At 37.7% G+C, this 19231-nt stretch overlaps 1 protein-coding gene and 1 pseudogene across 3 annotated transcripts in view; both read left to right on the top strand.

The window, feature by feature from the left end:
- The window catches only part of FBXL20 (F-box and leucine rich repeat protein 20), a 63371-nt gene that overhangs the window by 10826 nt on the left and 33314 nt on the right, over positions 1 to 19231 (top strand). For all 3 annotated transcript variants that reach the window (XM_059670854.1, XM_059670855.1, XM_059670852.1), the window contains one exon: positions 15646 to 15707. In XM_059670854.1, coding sequence (XP_059526837.1) covers positions 15646 to 15707 — 62 coding nt within the window. Of the gene's footprint in view, positions 1 to 15645; positions 15708 to 19231 lie in introns of those variants that run through there.
- Positions 10394 to 10494, top strand: LOC132219399 (U6 spliceosomal RNA; annotated as a pseudogene).

Below are 19231 nucleotides of genomic sequence, written 5' to 3'. Positions count from 1 at the left end.
ATTGTCTGCCCCAGAGAGATTGTAGTCTAGTTAGGAAGGAAGATACATAAGAAAGATAATTTAGTACATTCTAGTAAATGCAGTGATAGCTATATGGGAGTGATAAAAACCAATTTGATGAAAAGCATTCACACTTTCTGTTATCCTCAGACTGCTTATAAGAGATACATTATACTTTAATGCTTTTATTTCTTTTGATTTTTAGAGAGGAAGGGGAGAGAGCAAGAGACGACGATTTGTTGTTCCACTTATTTATGCATTCATTGGTTGCTTCTTGTATGCTCCCTGAGCTCGAACCCGGAACCTTGGCATATCAGGATTACACTCTAACCAATTGAGCTACAAAGCCAGGGCTAAATTTCTTTTTACTTTAATGCTTTTAAAGAAAAACAAAATCCATTGACCCTGCTTTCAAAAAATATTAGCACTTTAAACCCTGGCTGGGTAGCTCAGTTGGTTAGAGCATGGTCCCAATGCCCCAAGTTGTGGCTTTGATACCCCAGCAGGGAACAAACAAGAATCAAACAATGGCCCTAACCGGTTTGGCTCAGTGGAGTGGATAGAGCGTCAGCCTACGGACTGAAGGGTCCCAAGTTCGATTCCAGTCAAGGGCATGTACCTTGGTTGCAGGCACATCCCCAGTAGGGGGTGTGCAGGAGGCAGCTGATTGATGTTTCTCTCATCGATGTTTCTAACTCTATCCTCCCTTCCTGTCTGTAAAAAATCAATAAAATATATTTAAAAAAGAAGAATCAAACAATAAATGCGTAAATAAGTGGAGCAACAAGTCGATGTTTGTCTCTCAAATCAACAACAAAAAAATATATTACCACTTTACTCTCAGGTGTAAGGATTTATTTTTAAACATAGGAATATGAATTATCCTTCTCTATGACGTTCTCTCCATATTTACAGGGAAGGACCAAGGAAAAAATCTGCAGGTTTTTATTAGTAATTTCTTTAGTTCTACCGAGACATCTTTAGGGAAATGAAACAGAGTACTACCAATGATAGAGCTAATTAGAGTAACCCCTCCTCTCTAAAGCAACATCCCTCAGAGACTTAAGCAGAAATTATACAAGGTTAGAAAAAGAGCATAGGGAAGTAAGTCTTTTAGCAGTAGTTTCAGGAATTCATTATACCGGGTGGAGCAAAAGTAGGTTTGAGTGTGTGTATGACCCTCATATATATCCTACTAACCCCTAGGACAGATACATTGAACTATCTCAAGTAATGAATATAGTGTTTTACACATTAAAGGGCATAGTCCCATTTATTGTTTCACTTGAACTTAAAAAGAATCCTGTATGTTTGGCACAAGATATTTTTCTGCTATTTTATAGAAAGCAAATGCCCTGTAAGGCTGTTATTTTTCCCAACATTAAATATCTAAGTATAAAAGCCAGAACTTTAATCTAGTTGACTTGAAGTCTATTATACTTGCCTCTAGGGTATGCTGAGAATAGGTTGTTTTGAACAATTTACCCATTCTTCTTCTTTTGAACTATAGCAGTCATTTATAAGATGTTTTGTTAGGATTGAGTAATACTTGGTTTGTGACCACAGAATTGAGCGAAGTTAATTTTGTGGAGACTGCGAAGTATGGGAATTTAACTGGTGCTTTGGCTTATTAGCCATACTTATTAACCAACTTAAGTAACTCTCTCAAACAACCATGAACAGATATTCTGTGTAAACCATACCAAGTAGTAATTTCCTTTCAGATACCTATGCTGTAAGTCACCATTGGTTCAAAAGCTGTTAGTATATTATCCATATGTCAAGTAAAACTAATCTGATTACTTTTTTTTGCTGTAATTCTTCCTCATGAAGACTGGGAGTGAGACTTTTTAATATTTATTTTAAAAGTTTTATAAATATTTGTACAGCCAGTGTTGCTCAGTTGTTAGCGTCAACCTATAAACCAGGAGATCATGGTTCAATTCTCAGTCAGAGCATGCTCTGGTAGGGGGGGAGGGGTTTCAATCCCCAGTAGGGGGCATGCAGGAGGCAGCTGATCAATGATTCTCATCATTGATGTTTCTATCTCTCTCTCTCCCTCTCTGTAATCAATAAAAATATTTTTATTTTGAAAAAGAAAAGAAAGAATACCAAGAAACAATGCTATCATCTTCTGGAGTATTTAAATGATTTATTACAGTAATGTCAGATTTGCATTTAAACTGATCCCATCCGTGAAATACAAGGTGTAATGGCCAAGATCTATCTGCACTACTAACTACAAACATATTCAAATGGTAAAAATGTGTAATTAACTCATACATTACCTTTTCAGTCAATAATACTCCCTACCTACGATTCAGTTTAATTCTATACTTTACATGTTATGGCTGTAGTGAGGGGGCTAGAGGTCATTGTTTTCTCCTATAGGCCGTATCTTGCAAGTCTGTCTGGGTTCATTTTTCTTTGAGTGTCAGAAATCATGCCAAAGGCAGGTGTCCTGCCACCACCAAAATTTGTTCTGAACCCAAATACAAAGATGACATCTGGTATGGTCTTACACATTTTGGCTAGTTTTTCCTGAATTTCTGTCTTGGGTACTGTTGTCTTCCCAGGGTGAAGGATGTCAATGACCATTTGTTTCCACTAAAGTAGTCTTCTGGTCATAAACTTCCTGGTTCGGATAGTTACTGTGTTGTTCATGTTGGCAGCCAATCTTTAAGCAGGCAAGGAGGGCTCAATACTTTTGGGTATGTACTTAGGAGTGGAATTTCTGGGTCATGTGGTAATTTTATGTTTAACATTTTGAGGAACTGTCAAATCGTTTTCCACAGCAGCTGTACAGTTTTACATTCCACAGCTATGTACAGTGGTTTAAATTTCTCCATATCCTTGCCAACAGTTGTTGTTTTCCTTTTTTAAAATTATAGCATCCTGGTGGGTATCTCATTGTGGTTTTGGTTTGTATTTCCTTAATGACTAATGATGTTGAGCATCAAATGTGTTCTTTGTCCCTTTGTATCTGCTTTGTAGAAATGTCTATTCAAATTCTTTGCACATTTTAAAACTGGTTATTTGTTGAGTTATAAGAGTTCTTTATTGTGGATAACTAGACCCCTATATATATTATTTGCAAATTACTTCTTTGCATACGTTGTATTTTTTTTTAGACTGGACATTTTGAATATTAAAATGTAGCAACTCTATTCATTTTTCTCCCGGGTTTGTTAATGCTGCTTTTTGTAGTGTTGTTTGTTTAGTGTATTTTTGAACTAGTTCTGTAAAATGTGTATTTTTTTTCTTGTATGGCCACCGAAACTTTTGTTCCATTAGCTTAATAATCAGCTAAGTGATTATACAGAGATTTCCTTAAATACTTGCAACCAAAAATTCTCTTTATTGAGTTCTTTTTGTACATTGAGGGTATCCCTTAAATGCTTAGCCAGCCAGTTTACAATTATGCCTTACTTAGCCTTCACTTCCTGCTTCTGTGAAGCTTCAGTCAACCAGAGGTGATAGGTTAGGGGCCTTCTCAAGTCTTTCCTGGACATGTGCACATCCCTGGGTATGTGTGTGGCCTTCTATATTCCCAGGAATATATGGGAGCTTTCAATGCCCTATGGACATCTCATTTTCTGGCCCTTTCCTCCCAAGCTCTGTGGTGGGTCCATTGTTTGCTCCAACTGTTACCTGTCCCTCAGGCAGCTGTGACTAAAACATTTGTTTTGGACAAAGTGGGGTAGTTTCTTTAGCATTGGGCCCCTTTTGAGTTGGGCAAAATGAAGACAAGCCTTTTGAGTTGGTCTTTCAGGAAGCAACCAGACAGGTGTAGACAAATAATTACATCACTTTGAAAAAGAAATCTGTTCTGGTTCCTCAATTACCAGCAATGCAAGCTGTTATTTTCAGGGCTGTTCCTGGTCTGGGAGTTGGGGTAAATGAAAATGCCACAAACTCTGTTCTTAATGGGATTCAACTTTTTTTTCCCCCTTGAATATGCACTACTTGGATTGTTGCAAGTCTTTGATCAATTTCTAAAGTTCAAAAAAAAATTTTGTTTGACCATTATTTTGGTTAATTTTATGGAGAGGTGGGATTTCAAAATTCCTTATTCTGCCATTTTCTTTTTTTTTTTAATATATTTTATTGATTTTTTACAGAGAGGAAGAGGGAGGGATAGAGAGTTAGAAACATCGATCAGCTGCCTGCACACTCATTTCTGGCTTCCTAGTGTTAAAATACTCCAATTATATTAAAAATGTACGTTTTCAATTTCTAATTTTTATTCTGTAGGAGAGTGACCACAACCAGTGGTTAGGCTGTGTTTTCTAATCATTTTTAAGTACTACTTATTTTTTTTAAAATATATTTTTATTGATTTCAGAGAGCGAGAGGGAAAGAGAGATAGAAACATCACTGATGAGAGAGAAGCATTGATTGGCTGCCTCCTGCATGCCCCCCACTGGGTATCGAGCCCTGTGGGCATATGGGCCCTGACTGGGGCTTGTGCCCTGACCAGGAATGGAACTGTGACTTTCTGGTTCCTAGGTCGATGCTGAACCACTGAGCTACGCCAGCCAGGCTGTACTACTTATTTTTAACCACTACTTATGGTTCAAGACAGGGCATTCACACAGGACAGCTATTGTTGTGTTGGCTGTTGTCGTTTTTATATTTGACAATTTAAGGGAAAAGAGGTCAGTGCCCTTGACTACATAGTCCGGTATTGTATGTTTTAAAAATTCTTGTGGCACACCAGTTGAAAATCTCTGTTCTAGAAGATTCAGTAGAATATAGAGATAGTTATATATGGTGTTTTCCAAGTCCTTTTGTTGTGGTTGATTTTTTATATAAGAATTCAGTTGTTATATGACATATTATAGAAACCTCTTTCCAGATATTTATCAGTTAATTAATACCAGCCAAATATCTAGCTATATAATGTATCCTTCATTTAACTGGCTTCCTTATAATTGCACCATTGTATTGTTCATATCATGACCTAAGTCTAATAGATTTCTTTGGTCCATTAACTTGGTATCACTTTTCCTAAATGACTTTCTTACTAAGGTATTTCTTCCCTTCCACTTTAAAAAATCTGTCCTAAAAATATAAAAAAAATAAATCCTTGTTCCAGTTTAATACATTGTGTTTTTTGGTTCCTTTTAAATCTAAAATATAATTTCTGGAATGCAGTTAGTATATCTAGGGCACTTTGTACTTTATTTGTTTCTTATCTAAAACAGGGGAATGCTTTTTCTACAAATAAGTAACATGGCTACATTAAAATCCTATTGCTTTGGAAATGTTTCTATAGCAGTAAGATGATTTAAAATGTGTGTTTGTGAGTGAATTACTATCTGACATATGTCTTGGAAAATTCCACCGATTCTGCCAATTTTCAGTTTCTGGCACATTGACTAGAATTTGTACATGAGGAAATCAAACCCTGCTTTCTCTTGATTTACCAATCCCTGTGGCATTTTGGAATATGAAATTCAGTTAAATACCTGCTACTGCATCAAATCTCCTAATGACTTGCAGTATTTATCTCTTAGTTCTTTTGTATGTATTTAGATGAGGTGGGACTGGGGAAAGTGGAAGAGGAGAGAAGGACATATATTGCTACTTTGAATTGTCAGTTCTTTCCTTTCACTTCAAACTTAAATAGAAGTTTTCAGTAGGGCATGGAAGATTTTGTCAACGAAAGAAATTCCAAACCTATAGAACATTAAAGAGTTTATTTCAGCCAAACTGAGGACATGCCTGTAAGCAAGATCTCAAAATGCTCCAGAGAATGGCAGTTTTGTGGGTTTTTAAAATATATATATATATTTTATTGATTTTTTACAGAGAGGAAGGGAGAGGGGCAGAGAGTTAGAAACATCAATGAGAGAGAAACATCGATCAGCTGCCTCCTGCACACCTCCTACTGGGGATGTGCCCGCAACCAAGGTACATGCCCTTGACCTGAATCAAACCTGGGACCCTTCAGTCCACAGGCCAACGCTCTATCCACTGAGCCAAACCGGTTAGGGCAGTTTTGTGGTTTTTAAAATACATTTTGAATCAGAGGAGGGAAGTAAGGAATCTATGATTAGATGAAAAGTAAAATGAAGAGATACACATTTACATTGCTGGTACAAGATAAAAAGGTTTATAGTGAATAGGGTTGGTACATAGGCAATAAGATCATGTGTTCCCTTGAGGGTGGTTACACCTCAGAGAGATCTGAAAAAAGGATTACTCTGGCATTTCACAGTTATAACCTAGATGCACAAGAACAATGGGTAGGGCTTGCTTAGAGCAAAGACAGATCTTTACTAAAGAAATTATAAGCCTAGGGTGTGGCTACCCACCATGACCTGCACAGTTTGGAATTTATGATCAGATCACTCTGTGAGGTTACTTCAGTCACTGCATTTGTCATATTTATTACATAGGCACCTTTTTTCATTCACAATTTCTAGGAATGAGCAGTCATATCCAGTGGTTCTTCAAATTCATGGAGTCCTCAGAGCACTGGAATATTGCTGAGTATAGTTAAAATTTAGTAGGTGACAGAGAATAGAATAAAAGTGTATACTTATTTTAGACTGAGAGCAAGGAATTGGTAGTGGATATAGATTTTGATTAAGTAAACAGAAGTCAGGATAAAAGAAAGCTTGGAATACTGGGGTAGATTTTAGAAGATGTCCAAAGCAGAAAGTTTGACCTAGTAAGTACTGTGTTTGTTTTCTAAATGTACCCCTTCCTTGGTTTTTATCTAGGGATTTCTTTCTTAAGATAAATCTTCTATATATATAAAAGGCTACGTGACTGACCATCCGACTGACCGACTAGCAGGCTGGTACATATGACGCGCACTGGCAATTTAAAAATAAACATTGATACATATAAAGCTCTCACTGGTGCACTATTATAGAGAAAGGGTGAATAGCGATATTAAAATACTTTGTATTGTAATCTTGTAACACTATATTATATATACTATTTTGACATGTAATATTTTGCAGTAATGTAATTACCGCACGAATCTTTCTTCTAATTAATTTCCTTTCAATGTGCACGTATTGTGCACCGGGCCACTAGTTTAGTCATAAGATGATAACACACTGGTAGTAGTTTCTTTTTAAAAAAGCAGTTATGTTTCTGTTAGGGACAAGATGTTGGGTGGAGGAATTACAGACTTTCTTTTTAAATGTTTATTTAGCCATGCAAAATGTTTTTCCTTTTAGACCCTGGCAAGAAAACCAGCCAATCAGAAAAACATTTGGTGTTGGCTTAGCTAGGAAATGGCATAATCAGTAAAAATTACTTAGAAAAAGTATAAATAAAAATAGTTTTTAAAAAAATCTTCTGCATGCTGAAACCGGTTTGGCTCAGTGGATAGAGTGATGGCCTGCGGACTGAAAGGTCCCAGGTTCGATTCCAGTCAAGGGCACGTACCTGGGTTGCGGGCACATCCCCAGTAGGAGATGTGCAAGAGGCAGCTAATCGATGTTTCTCTCTCATCGATGTTTCTAACTCTCTATCTCTCTCCCTTCCTCTCTGTAAAAAGTCAATAAAATATATTTAAAAAAAAAATCTTCTGCAGTTTCAACTTTGGATTTCTTTATAAAAATTTATCCTTAATCTATTCCTAAAATTTTCCTCCCACTGAAAGATTTGACTTATATTGGGTTACCTGTGTATGTCTTAAATTTTTTAAAACAATATATTTTTACTGATTTCAGAGAGGAAGAGAGAGGGAGAGAGAGAGAGAGAGAAACATCAGTGATGAGAGAGAATCATTGATCGCTGCCTCCTGCACACTCCCCATTGGGGACCGAGCCGCAACCTGAGCATGTGCCCTTGACTGGAATCGAACCAGGGACCCTTTAGTCCACAGGCCGACGCTCTATTCACTGAGCCAAACAAGTTAGGGCTGTGTGTCTTAAATTTTATTCAAATCCATGAAATTTAGATCATGAGTCAAGCTTTTTATTATTTACTTATTTATTTGAAATATATTTCTTGATTTTAGAGAGGAAGGGATTGAGAGAGAATCATTGATTGGCTGTTGCTGCTGCTTACACGCTACACACTGGGGATTGAGATTACAACCTGGGCCTGTGCCCTGACCAGGAATCGAACCGTGACCTCATGGTTCATAGATCGACACTCAACCACTGAACCACGCTGGCTGGGCTCAGTGAAATAAGTTCAGATGGACGGATCTCAGAGGGGAGAGAGAGGTGGAGGGAATGGGAAGAGATTAACCAAAGAACATAAATACATTACACATGGACACAGTAGTGTGGGAAGACCTGGGGTGGGGTAGGGCTGGGTGGAGAGGGGCAAAGAGAGGATGAATGGAGGATATCTGTAATGCTGTCAACAATAAAAAACAAAACATTATGCAGTATAAAGGAAGCCAGATGAAAGATAACATTTTCTGTTTCCATTTTTTTAAATGTCCAGAAAAGGAAAATCTACGGAGACAGAAACCATATTAGTGGTTGCTTGAGGTTAGAGATCAGCACAGGGATTGATTGCAGAGGGGTATGAGGGATATTTTGTGGGTGGTGGAAACTCATCAAAGTGAATTATGATGGTTGCACACAAATTACTGAAGTGTACATTTAAAGCCAATAAATGTTGTTATATGTGAATTATACCATAACAACGCTGTTTAAAAGTGCTATATGCAGGTGAAATTCCATGATGGTGAAACTTAGCAATTATTATAACTTTTATAAAACAAATTTAATGTAGTTCATGTCCTTTTAAATAAATGGGGCAAAAGCTGAGTCTCCAAACTTACATCTCTTCATATAATTTAAGTATGTGTAAAGACATTCAATCTGTTACTGTGCTGGTGTCATTTGCGTCTTATTTACTAAATTTAATGTAACATTTAGTTGGTAACTGGTATTCTGAGCTTTGGGGTGAGTTGGAGTTTCATAGGAGAAGGAACCAAGCACACCCGGTTAGGAAGATTGGGAAAGACTTCATGGCATAGAGAGCATGTCCAGTGGACATTACTCTATTTCTGTTGACAGATTAGGCAAGTTTGGTTACAGGTACTTCAGAGAAAATAACGTGAGCAAAAGCACAGAGCCTGTTTGAGGAGAAGCAAGTGGTCCTTAAGTTCTACTTTATTTCTGTTTTTCTCCTATTGGTTATAATTTACTATATATAATTAAAAGTTGCTGTGAATTACTAAATGTACCATTATTTTATAAACCACAAAAACTTTAGATTTTAATTTTAAGATGCTTCCAGAATTGTTAAAATGAAAAAAATACCTTAAAATTTTTAATTGTGAAAAAATACATATAGCATAAAATTTGCCATCATCTATTTTTTGTTAATCCTCACCAGAGGATTTTTTCCATTGTTTTTGTTTGTTTTTGTTTATTTGTTTTATAGAGAGAGAGGGAAAGGGAACGGGGGAGAAGGGAGAGAAACATCAATGTGTCTTTCTCACATTGACTGGTTGCTTCCCGCACAGGTTGGGGGGGAACCCACAACTGAACCTGCGACCCTTCAGTCCTCGGGCAGACATTCCAACTGCTGTGCCAATCCTGCCAGGGCCATCTTCATCATTTTAAGTGTACAATACACTCTGTTGGGCAACCGATCTTCAGAACTATTTCATCTTGCAAAAACAAAATATATCTTTGTAAAATCTAAAAGTATATTCATAAATTTAGCTGCATGTGTATCAGATTCAAATTAAAAGTGACTTAAATATAATAGTTTATTTTGACTTCATATAAAGCCCAGAGTCATGGTGTCTCTACAGTCATCATCATCAGGCTTTTTCTAGTTTTCTGCTTATTTTTACAACTTGGCCTTCAACGTTATGATAGAAGACCAAGTTCAGTCATCCTAACCACATTCCAAGCAGTATAACTGAAGAAGGAGTAAAGAAGGGGCATGCCTTCTCTTTCTAAGGACACTCCAGAAATTGCAGACATCACTTTTTCTTACGTTCTGTTGGCCAGAACTTAGTAACCTGGCCTTATCTAACTGCAAAGGAAATAAAGTCTTTTTTCACACTGCCCTGTGCTAGCCAAAAATTGGGAATTCTGTTACTCTAAAAGAGGAAAATGGATATTGGGGGATAACTAGTATTCCCTGCCAAAATACTCATTAAATTTTGTATTTCTTAGAAAGCTTGAATAAAATAGATCAGATCTTTTAATATCTTTTGGAGTTGGTAACTAAACTCCTAATTAAATTATCAGCAGGGGTCACTGTTGAGCAAGTATTTATTTATTTATTTTCCTTTGTTCAACCTGTCATTTCTCTCCCAGATCCTGGATTTAAAACTTCTTGAACTGGTTTCCTGGGTCTTGTTTGTGTGCTAATAAGCACTTAAATTCATCATGTTAGTAAACTAATCCCCAAAATGTGCCAAAGTAAGATTTAAAAACTGATCGGAGTGCTCCTATGGCAGCACATGTACTAAAATTGGAACGATACAGATTAGCATGGCCCCTGAACAAGGATGACATGCAAATTTGTGAAGCATTTCATATTTTTTAAAAATATATTTTATTGATTTTTTTACAGAGAGGAAGGGAGAGGGATAGAGAGTTAGAAACATCGATCAGCTGCCTCCTGCACACCCTCTACTGGGGATGTGCCCACAACCAAGGTACATGCCCTTGACCGGAATCGAACCTGGGACCTTTCAGTCCGCAGACCGACGCTCTATCCACTGAGCCAAAGCGGTTAGGGCGCATTTCATATTTTTTATTTCAGACTGATTAAAATAATAAATCTCAAAAAAACTGATCAAAAGGTTAAATCAACAAAAAATGCTTCTTACCATTCAGGAACTCTATTAGATGATGTAATTATAATTTATAATTTAAAGTTCTATTTTTCAGCTCTGTAATTATAGAAAAACAATTACAGTGTTATGCAAAGCAACAATAAGTGCTAATGTTTGACAAACCAAGTCACTTATTTAAGTGATTTTTTAAATTTAAGAATGTCCTATCCTAGAAGAAGGGCTGTAGCCATGTCTCTTTGCTTTTTTAAGAGTTTGGTGTCCTATCTTGAAACATATAGCGAGAGAACAGTTTAGTTGCTCTCATGTTTTCCTCTCTGACTACATCCTTGTAATTGTTTGTGGATAGATTATAAAAATACATAATGGTATAACCCCGTGTTAATATAAAACCAGATTACCTAAGAAGGTCAAATGTTTGAACAGTCATTTCCTCTACAACAGTTATAGCTTAAACCCTTCACAAATTTGTTGTAATTCATTATAATTTTGACATCCTTTGTATTTTGCATGAGAAACCTAGAGTTTGGATTCAGCTGAAATATTAAAATATCTAAAACATGTATTCGATTGCTTCTGTGAAACATTTATTTTACAAACACTACCATCAACTAGCAGAAGCCAATTGGTTTTCCTAGAAAACATCTAAAATTATTGTATATCTGCCTCTAGAATTATTTTCTAAAGTCCATTGCTGTGTCACTTAAATAGTAAAATAATTCTGATTATCTGGGAGAACTGTACTTTCTTGGATTCTGAGATCCTCAATCCACTTGATCTGGTCAGTTTCTCAAACTTTAAGGAAGCATCAGTATCACCTTGAGGGCTTGTTAAATACAAATTGCCCCTCTTTACCTTCACCTCCTCCCCAACCCCAGATGCTGATTCTATAGGTCTGGAGTACGGCCCAAGAATTTGCTTTTCTAACAAGGCCCCCTTTTGATGCTGATGCTGCAGGTCAGATGACCACAGTTGTGAACCACTGATCTTAGCCTTTTTTGCAAAATTGGAGTAGGGTCCATATGTGCAGTAGGATGATAAGGGAAATATAAATCTGGACAGATGTCCTATCCACCTGGTGTTTCCAGATCCTCTCAGGATACTGTGTATTCCTTTTTCCCTTCACATGCCTTCATGTTCCCACAGAGACAACAGCATTCATTTTGTTTAGACCAGTGGTCGGCAAACTCATTAGTCAACAGAGCCAAATATCAACAGTACAACGATTGAAATTTCTTTTGAGAGCCAAATTTTTTAAACTTAAACTATATAGGTAGGTACATTGTTATTCACTTAATTAGGGTCCTCCTAAGCTGGCCTTTGCTAAAAACGTCCTCAATCTGATTGAGGTACGTTTGCTGAGGTCGACCCCTTCCAACTCTCCCATCCACACTTGTCTTGTATACTTGTTTCGCCCAGGCCGAAAACCGACTTCTGCGCATGGGCCACGAAGTTTTAATCACACTGTATGTGCGCACCCGCACGTGGTATTTTGTGGAAGAGCCACACTCAAGGGGCCAAAGAGCCGCATGTGGCTCGCGAGCCGCGGTTCGCCGACCACTGGTATAGACTGAAGCAAGGAAAACAATCAGCAACTGTATGTGAATTTTGTTCCTTTTTATAATTAGAGTTGTAGAAGAGGAGAGAGATGATTTTTTAAAAAAAATACCTTCCACTGATGGGTAGATATTGTTGGGAAGCAGATAATTCCTTTTTTTTTTTTTTAATAATTATTGTTGAAAGTAATTACATGTGTCCCCTTTCCCCCCCCATTAACCCCCTCTTGCCTGCCCCAGGCCCTCACTGCTCCATTGTCTGTGTCCATGGGCCATGCATATATGCATACAAGGTCCTTGGTTGATTACTTTCTGCCCACCCACCCTCCCCTGCCTTCCCTGGGAGATTCCGCACTCTCTTCTATAGGAAAGCAGATTATTCTTTAATTTCAGATAATTTTCTAAAACATGTAATTGTCAGGCAATAGCATTACTTTTATTTTTAATCCTCATTGGTGGATATATTTTTAGAGAGCGAGGAAGTGGGGGGAAGAGAGAGAGAGAGAAACATCGATTGATTGCCTCCCGTACCCACCCCAACCGGGCATGAAACCTGAAACCTTTTGGTATACTGGACAATGCTCCAACCAGTGGATCCACACAGCCAGGGCAATAACATTACTTTTATTATAAGACCAGAGGCCCAGTGCACGGATTCTTGCACCAGTGGGGTCCCTCGGCCTGGCCTGTGGGGATCGGGCCGAAAACGGCTCTCCAACATCCCCCCAAGGGGTCCTGGATTATAGGAGGGCAGTTCTCGGGTGACGCACCCTGGAATCAGGCTCTCTCTTCTCTGGTTCCGGGTGCGTCACCCGAGAACCGCAGCTGCCAAGTCACCGCAGCTCTGCAGCTCCTGTGTTGAGCGCCTGCCCCCCTGGTGGTCAGTGTGTGTCATAGCTACCAGTCTGAGCATCTGGTGGTCATTGCTACCGGTCAAACAGTTGGACAGTTGCTTAGGCTTTTATATATATAGGTAGTGTTCGCTGCACTGAAGCTTAGTAGTTAAACCAACTTGTTACCAAGTCCTTAGCCAGGGAAAAGAAGAAAAGTCTATAAAGGAAAATCTATTAGTTATTGGACTCCTCAGCAGAAACTCTGCTAGTTAGAAGAGAGTAGAACCAAATACTCAAACTACTGAAAGAGAAATTACTGGCCTTGAATAATATATCCAGCAAAGTTATCCTTTAGATTTGAAGAAGTGAAGACTTTTCCAGACATACCGAAGATGAGGGAATTTATCACCAGAAGCCTTCCATTGCAGGAAATACTCAAGGGGGTTATTGTACCTGAAACAAAGAACAAAATGTCACAAAACCACAAGTAAGATCATCAACAAACTTACAGCATAAACAGGGATAATTTGTGACAACAGAAACATAAAAGGGGATGGATAAAGGACTGAATTTGCAAAGGAGAATGGAGCCCAAATGCATTCAAAAGAAAAAGGACTGCTGTATATATGACACTTACTTTTTCATAAACTTAATGGTAAACACACATACACACACAAAAAAACTGAGACACATAACTTAAAAAAAGCGGAAACAGATGAAAAAAGTATAGAATACTGCCAAATAAAACAACAATCGGAAACACAAAGGAAAAAGAACCAATGTAGGCACAGAGCTACCAGAAAACAAAAGATAAAATGGCTATAGGAAATCCTCATACATCAGTAATTACCCTAAATATTAATGGACTGAATTCACCAATAAAAAGGCACAAAGTAACAGATTAGATCAAAAAACAAAAGCTAACCATATGCTGCCTTTAGGACACACATCTAAGCTGCAACCATAAACATAGGTTCAAAAGGATTCTCCAAGCAAATAGCATCCACAGAAAAGCAGGTGTAGCCATACTTATATCTGACAAAATTAAAATCCTTCTTTTCTCCTCTTTTTTTTTTTTTTCATTTCCACTGTCCCTGGAACCTTACAGAGATCTGCATCATATTTTACTTGAACTATAATTTCAGTATATTCTTAGCTTATCCTCTTCGTAGTCCAGAGTTTAATTTCTTTAGGTGTCTCTTCTCAAAATGATTGTTTCAAATTTCCTTCATAACCTAATCCCACCATCCACCTAACAGTTCATTCATTAGATTTAATGAGTTCCTAACATGTATCAGGCTCTGTGCTCAATTGTGGATACTGTTTGGATGTCGGAGATAGAGGGGAAAGTATATTCACTACTGCCCTACCCCTTCAAATTTTCAATTATTTCTTCTTTGTTTTTAAATTGATTTCAGAGAGGGGGTGGGGGAGAAAAACATCAATGATGACAGAGAATCATCCATCGGCTGCCTCCTGCGCACCCACCCTGGGAATCGAGCCCACAACCCGGGCATATGATCTGACCAGGAATCAAACAGTGATCTCCTGGTTCATAGGGTGCCACTCAACCACTGAGCCACCCTGGCTGGGCACCTTAATGGCATTTTAATTTTTTTAAGAGTTTATTTTAGTCAAACTGGTGACATATACCAGAGAACAAGATCTCAAATGCTCCTAATTGGCTTTTTTAAAAAAATACATTTTTATTGATTTCAGAGAGGAAGGGAGAGGGGTGAGAGAGAGAGAGAGACATCATTGATCGGCTGCCTCCTGCTTGCCCCCACTGGGGATCGAGACCGCAACCCGGGTATGTGCCCTTGACCAGAATCAAACCCGGGACTCTTCAGTCCGTAGGCCTATGCTCTATCCACCGAGCCAAACCGGCTAGGGCCTTAATGGCATTTTTATTTTTATTTTTTTTTTATTTTTTTTATTTATTTATTTATTTTAATATATTTTTTTTATTGATTTTTTACAGAGAGGAAGGGAGAGAGACAGAGAGCCAGAAACATCGATGAGAGAGAAACATCGATCAGCTGCCTCCTGCACATCTCCCACTGGGGATATGCCCGCAACCCAGGCACATGCCCTTGACCGGAATCGAACCCGGGACCCTTCAGTCCGCAGGCCGACGCTCCATCCACTGAGCCAAACCGGTTTTGGCTTTAATGGCATTTTTAAATGGTTATTCTGTAGTGATGTGGTTTTAAGCAGTAAACCTTTTGTGATTCAGTTTTCTTATATGTAAAATGAAGATTAGGGGTAATGTGAAGATTCAGTACATTAATACATGAAACTGACTGCTATTAGTTTAAGATTTCTAAAGACGGGGAACAAATTAAGTATCAAAGATGTTTTCAGCCTAAAGAATATCTGAAAATATGACTATGGCTTATAATACCCACTGTACTTATTATTCACCTCTCTCCTAAGAGGATTACCTCTAAACTGTTGAGCATAATAAAATGTTAAGTATAACACTTGACACAGTATTTTATTTTTGCAGATGTTCTCAAATAGTGATGAAGCTGTAATCAATAAAAAGCTTCCCAAAGAACTCCTATTACGGTAAGTCTGAATGCTAATTTTATGTTTGTGTGTGTGTGTGTATCATATTTGTCTATTTAAAAAATTTATACTTTTCCTATATTATTAATATCTGGATTATCTGAATTTATAAATTTATTGATTTTTTTGTTAAATAATCTTATCTTTTCTAGATATAAATATTTTTGAATGTTTAATCTAGAAAACTTTCTCCTACCCAATTTGAACCTATATATGATTTTGTTTACTCGTTTTCCCTTTGCCCTATTCTTGTAGATAATGTAAGAGATAGCATATTTTATTTTAGTATAGTACTGATTTTTTTTGAAGAGTGATTTTAATCCATCCCTTCCCCATACTTATGTTTGCAACGAAATATTACATATACTGAGGTGCTGTATAGAAGAGTTACAACCGTTTATTTTATTGATAGAAAGGCAAAAGCTATTTGAGACTTTCTTTTCCTATATTGCACTTATAACTTTACCTTTCTTACTTTTAATGTTTAGAAAGTACATTTGGGGTCACCCATAACATAAAACACACAGCTCCTAATTTACATACCTGACTTAGGAATCACCTAGGAAGAAACAGGCATTAGGGAAGTTAATTTCAGTGTCCATTATTTAGGCATTAATCACACCATTCTTTGTTCACTTATGTGAAATACCATGACTGAGAAGGAAAGGTGTATTCTCACTTGCAATTGTAAGAAGTTGTTATTTGTGCTTAGAGGTATCACTTCTTGTTCTTAGCTTGCTACCAAGTCTAGCCAGCCCATAACCAGCCCATCCCTGCTTCAGGATTTATATGTCTTAAGTCCTCCACTATATTGTAAGATCTCTGTAAACAGGGACTATCTATATATATAAAAACCTAAGCGACCGTCCGACCATCTGACCGGTAGCTATGATGTGCAATGACCACCAGGGGACAGACGCTCCAACCAGTAGCTATGAAGCAAACTGACCACCAGGGGGGCAGACACTCAGTGCAGGAGCTGCGGAGCTATGGTGACTTGGCAGCAGCGGTTCTCAGGTGACACACCTAGAACCAGAGAGGAGGGAGCTCAATTCCGGGGTGTGTCACCCGAGACCCGCCCTCTCGCAATCCGGGACCCCTCAAGGGATATCAGAGAGCCGGTTTCGGCCCAATCCCCACAGGCCAGGCCGAGGGACCCTGGACCTCTAGTATCCTATAAATATTTATGTAGTACCTTACACATTGGAGATACTAAGAAAAAATAACGGAATTGAACTTGGAATGAGTTTTTCCCTGGAAGCATTGCTTATGTACATGCTGGTTGACTAAAGCTTAAGATAATAGCAATACACCCTTGACTGCCCAGGGCCATTGGAGAATATACAATTCTGAATATATTAAGTAATGTCTTGAGTATCCCTCAAATTTCAGCAAAATTTTAGCTATATATTTTTAGGTAGGTTATGTTCTTAACTGCTGTTGTAAGCTGAGTATACTAAGGCATTCTTTAGGTTTTTTTTATATGACATTTCTTTGAATGCTCAGTGTTACATTGTATTATTGTAGTTTACCTTAAGACTCACTAAGATTTAGGGAAATTACTTGACTCCTTGTTAACTGGCCACACCATATATGGCTTATGTTTTTCTGTTTTTGCCATGAAACCCAAATTTCTTACTATGGCCTACAAGACCCCTCATGATCTGGCATTATAGTTTAACTTGACTGCTTCCTAACCTAAACAGGAAACCTAACTACCAATGATTTCTGTGAGGAAATGAGCTTGAGTTCCAAATAGTCGATTCTGTACTTCCTGATGGGAACAAGTCCCTTCCTAAATTGGAGACAGAGTGAAATTGATATCCTGAGAAGGAAGGAAATGACTAGACACCATAAAACATACTACTTATGAATGCATTTAAGCATATAAAACATCTATTTTGTTTAAAGCATTAAGACAAATAGAAAAGAGGCTTTTTTGATATCTTTGACATTACATCAAGCAGATAATTGATCAATATAAATGTTAATAAATTCAATTTGGGTATTTGTAATTTATTGAATGTGATATTTCCTAAAGTTTAAATTTTGTTTAAAGAATACAGAGCATGACCAGAAACCACAGATGCCCTGGGAAGGAAAACTGGATAACTGGAAGATAGGAATAGAAGGAAAGCTTACTTTTTATTAAGCTTTTTTGTATCTTTTAGCTATTCTTATTTGAACTCTTCATTTTGAAATAGTTACAAAAAGCTACAAAAATAGTTTTGAGAATACCCTTCCCTAAGAACTGAAATTTTATATAAACAATACAGTTATCAAAATTAGGAAATTAACATTGATATAGCACTCTTTTTTTTTTTTAATTAAATCTTTATTGTTCAGATTATTACATTTGTTCCTCTTCCCCCCCCCCCCATAACTCCCCTCCTCCCAGTTCCCACCCCACCCTCCGCCCTCACTCCCCACCCACTGTCCTCATCCATAGGTGCACGATTTTTGTCCAGTCTCTTCCCGCATCTCCCACACCCCTTTCCCCCACAAGAATGGTCAGTCCATTCTCTTTCTATGTCCCTGATTCTATTACAATCACCAGTTCATTCTGTTCATCAGATTATTTATTCACTTGATTCTTAGATTCACTTGTTGATAGATGCATATTTGTTGTTCATAATTTGTATCTTTACCTTTTTCTTCCTCTTCTTAAAGGATACCTTTCAGCATTTCATATAATCCTGATTTGGTGGTGATGAACTCCTTTAGCTTTTCCTTATCTGTGAAGCTCTTTATCTGACCTTCAATTCTGAATGATAGCTTTGCTGGATAAAGTAATCTTGGTTGTAGGTTCTTGGTATTCATCACTTTGAATATTTCTTGCCACTCCCTTCTGGCCTGCAAAGTTTCTGTTGAGAAATCAGCTGACAGTTGTATGGGTATTCCCTTGTAGGTAACTGAGTTTCTTTCTCTTGCTGTTTTTAAGATTCTCTCTTTGTCTTTTGCTCTTGGCATTTTAATTATGATGTGTCTTGGTGTGGTCCTCTTTGGATTCCTTTTGTTTGGGGTTCTCTGTGCTTCCTGGACTTGTAAGTCTATTTCTTTCACCAGGTGGGGGAAGTTTTCTGTCATTATTTCTTCAAATAGGTTTTCAATATCTTGCTCTCTCTCATCTTCTGGCACCCCTATAATTCTGATGTTGGTACGCTTGAAGCTGTCCCAGAGGCTCCTTACACTATCCTCGCATTTTTGGATTCTTTTTTCATTTTGCTTTTCCGGTTGGGTGTTTTTTGCTTCCTCGCATTTCAAATCATTGACTTGATTCTTGCGCTCCTCTGGTCTGCTGTCGGGAGTCTGTATAATATTCGTTATTTCAGTCCGTGTATGCTTAATTTCTAGTTGGTTCCCCAATATAAGATCGAGGGTCTCATTAGTTTTCTTGTAGATCTCATTAAGTTTATCGGCGGCTTCTAAACAGTTCTTGAGAGACCTTAAAAGTGTGGTTCTGAACTCTATATCTTCCATTGACAATTTTGTCCTGTTTCTTTGTCTCCCCATTTTGTTATGCT

The sequence above is a fragment of the Myotis daubentonii genome, chromosome 16 (genome assembly GCF_963259705.1).
Source record: "Myotis daubentonii chromosome 16, mMyoDau2.1, whole genome shotgun sequence".
In the NCBI taxonomy this organism is placed as follows: Eukaryota; Metazoa; Chordata; class Mammalia; order Chiroptera; family Vespertilionidae; genus Myotis; species Myotis daubentonii.
This window is presented reverse-complemented; position numbering and strand designations above follow the sequence as displayed.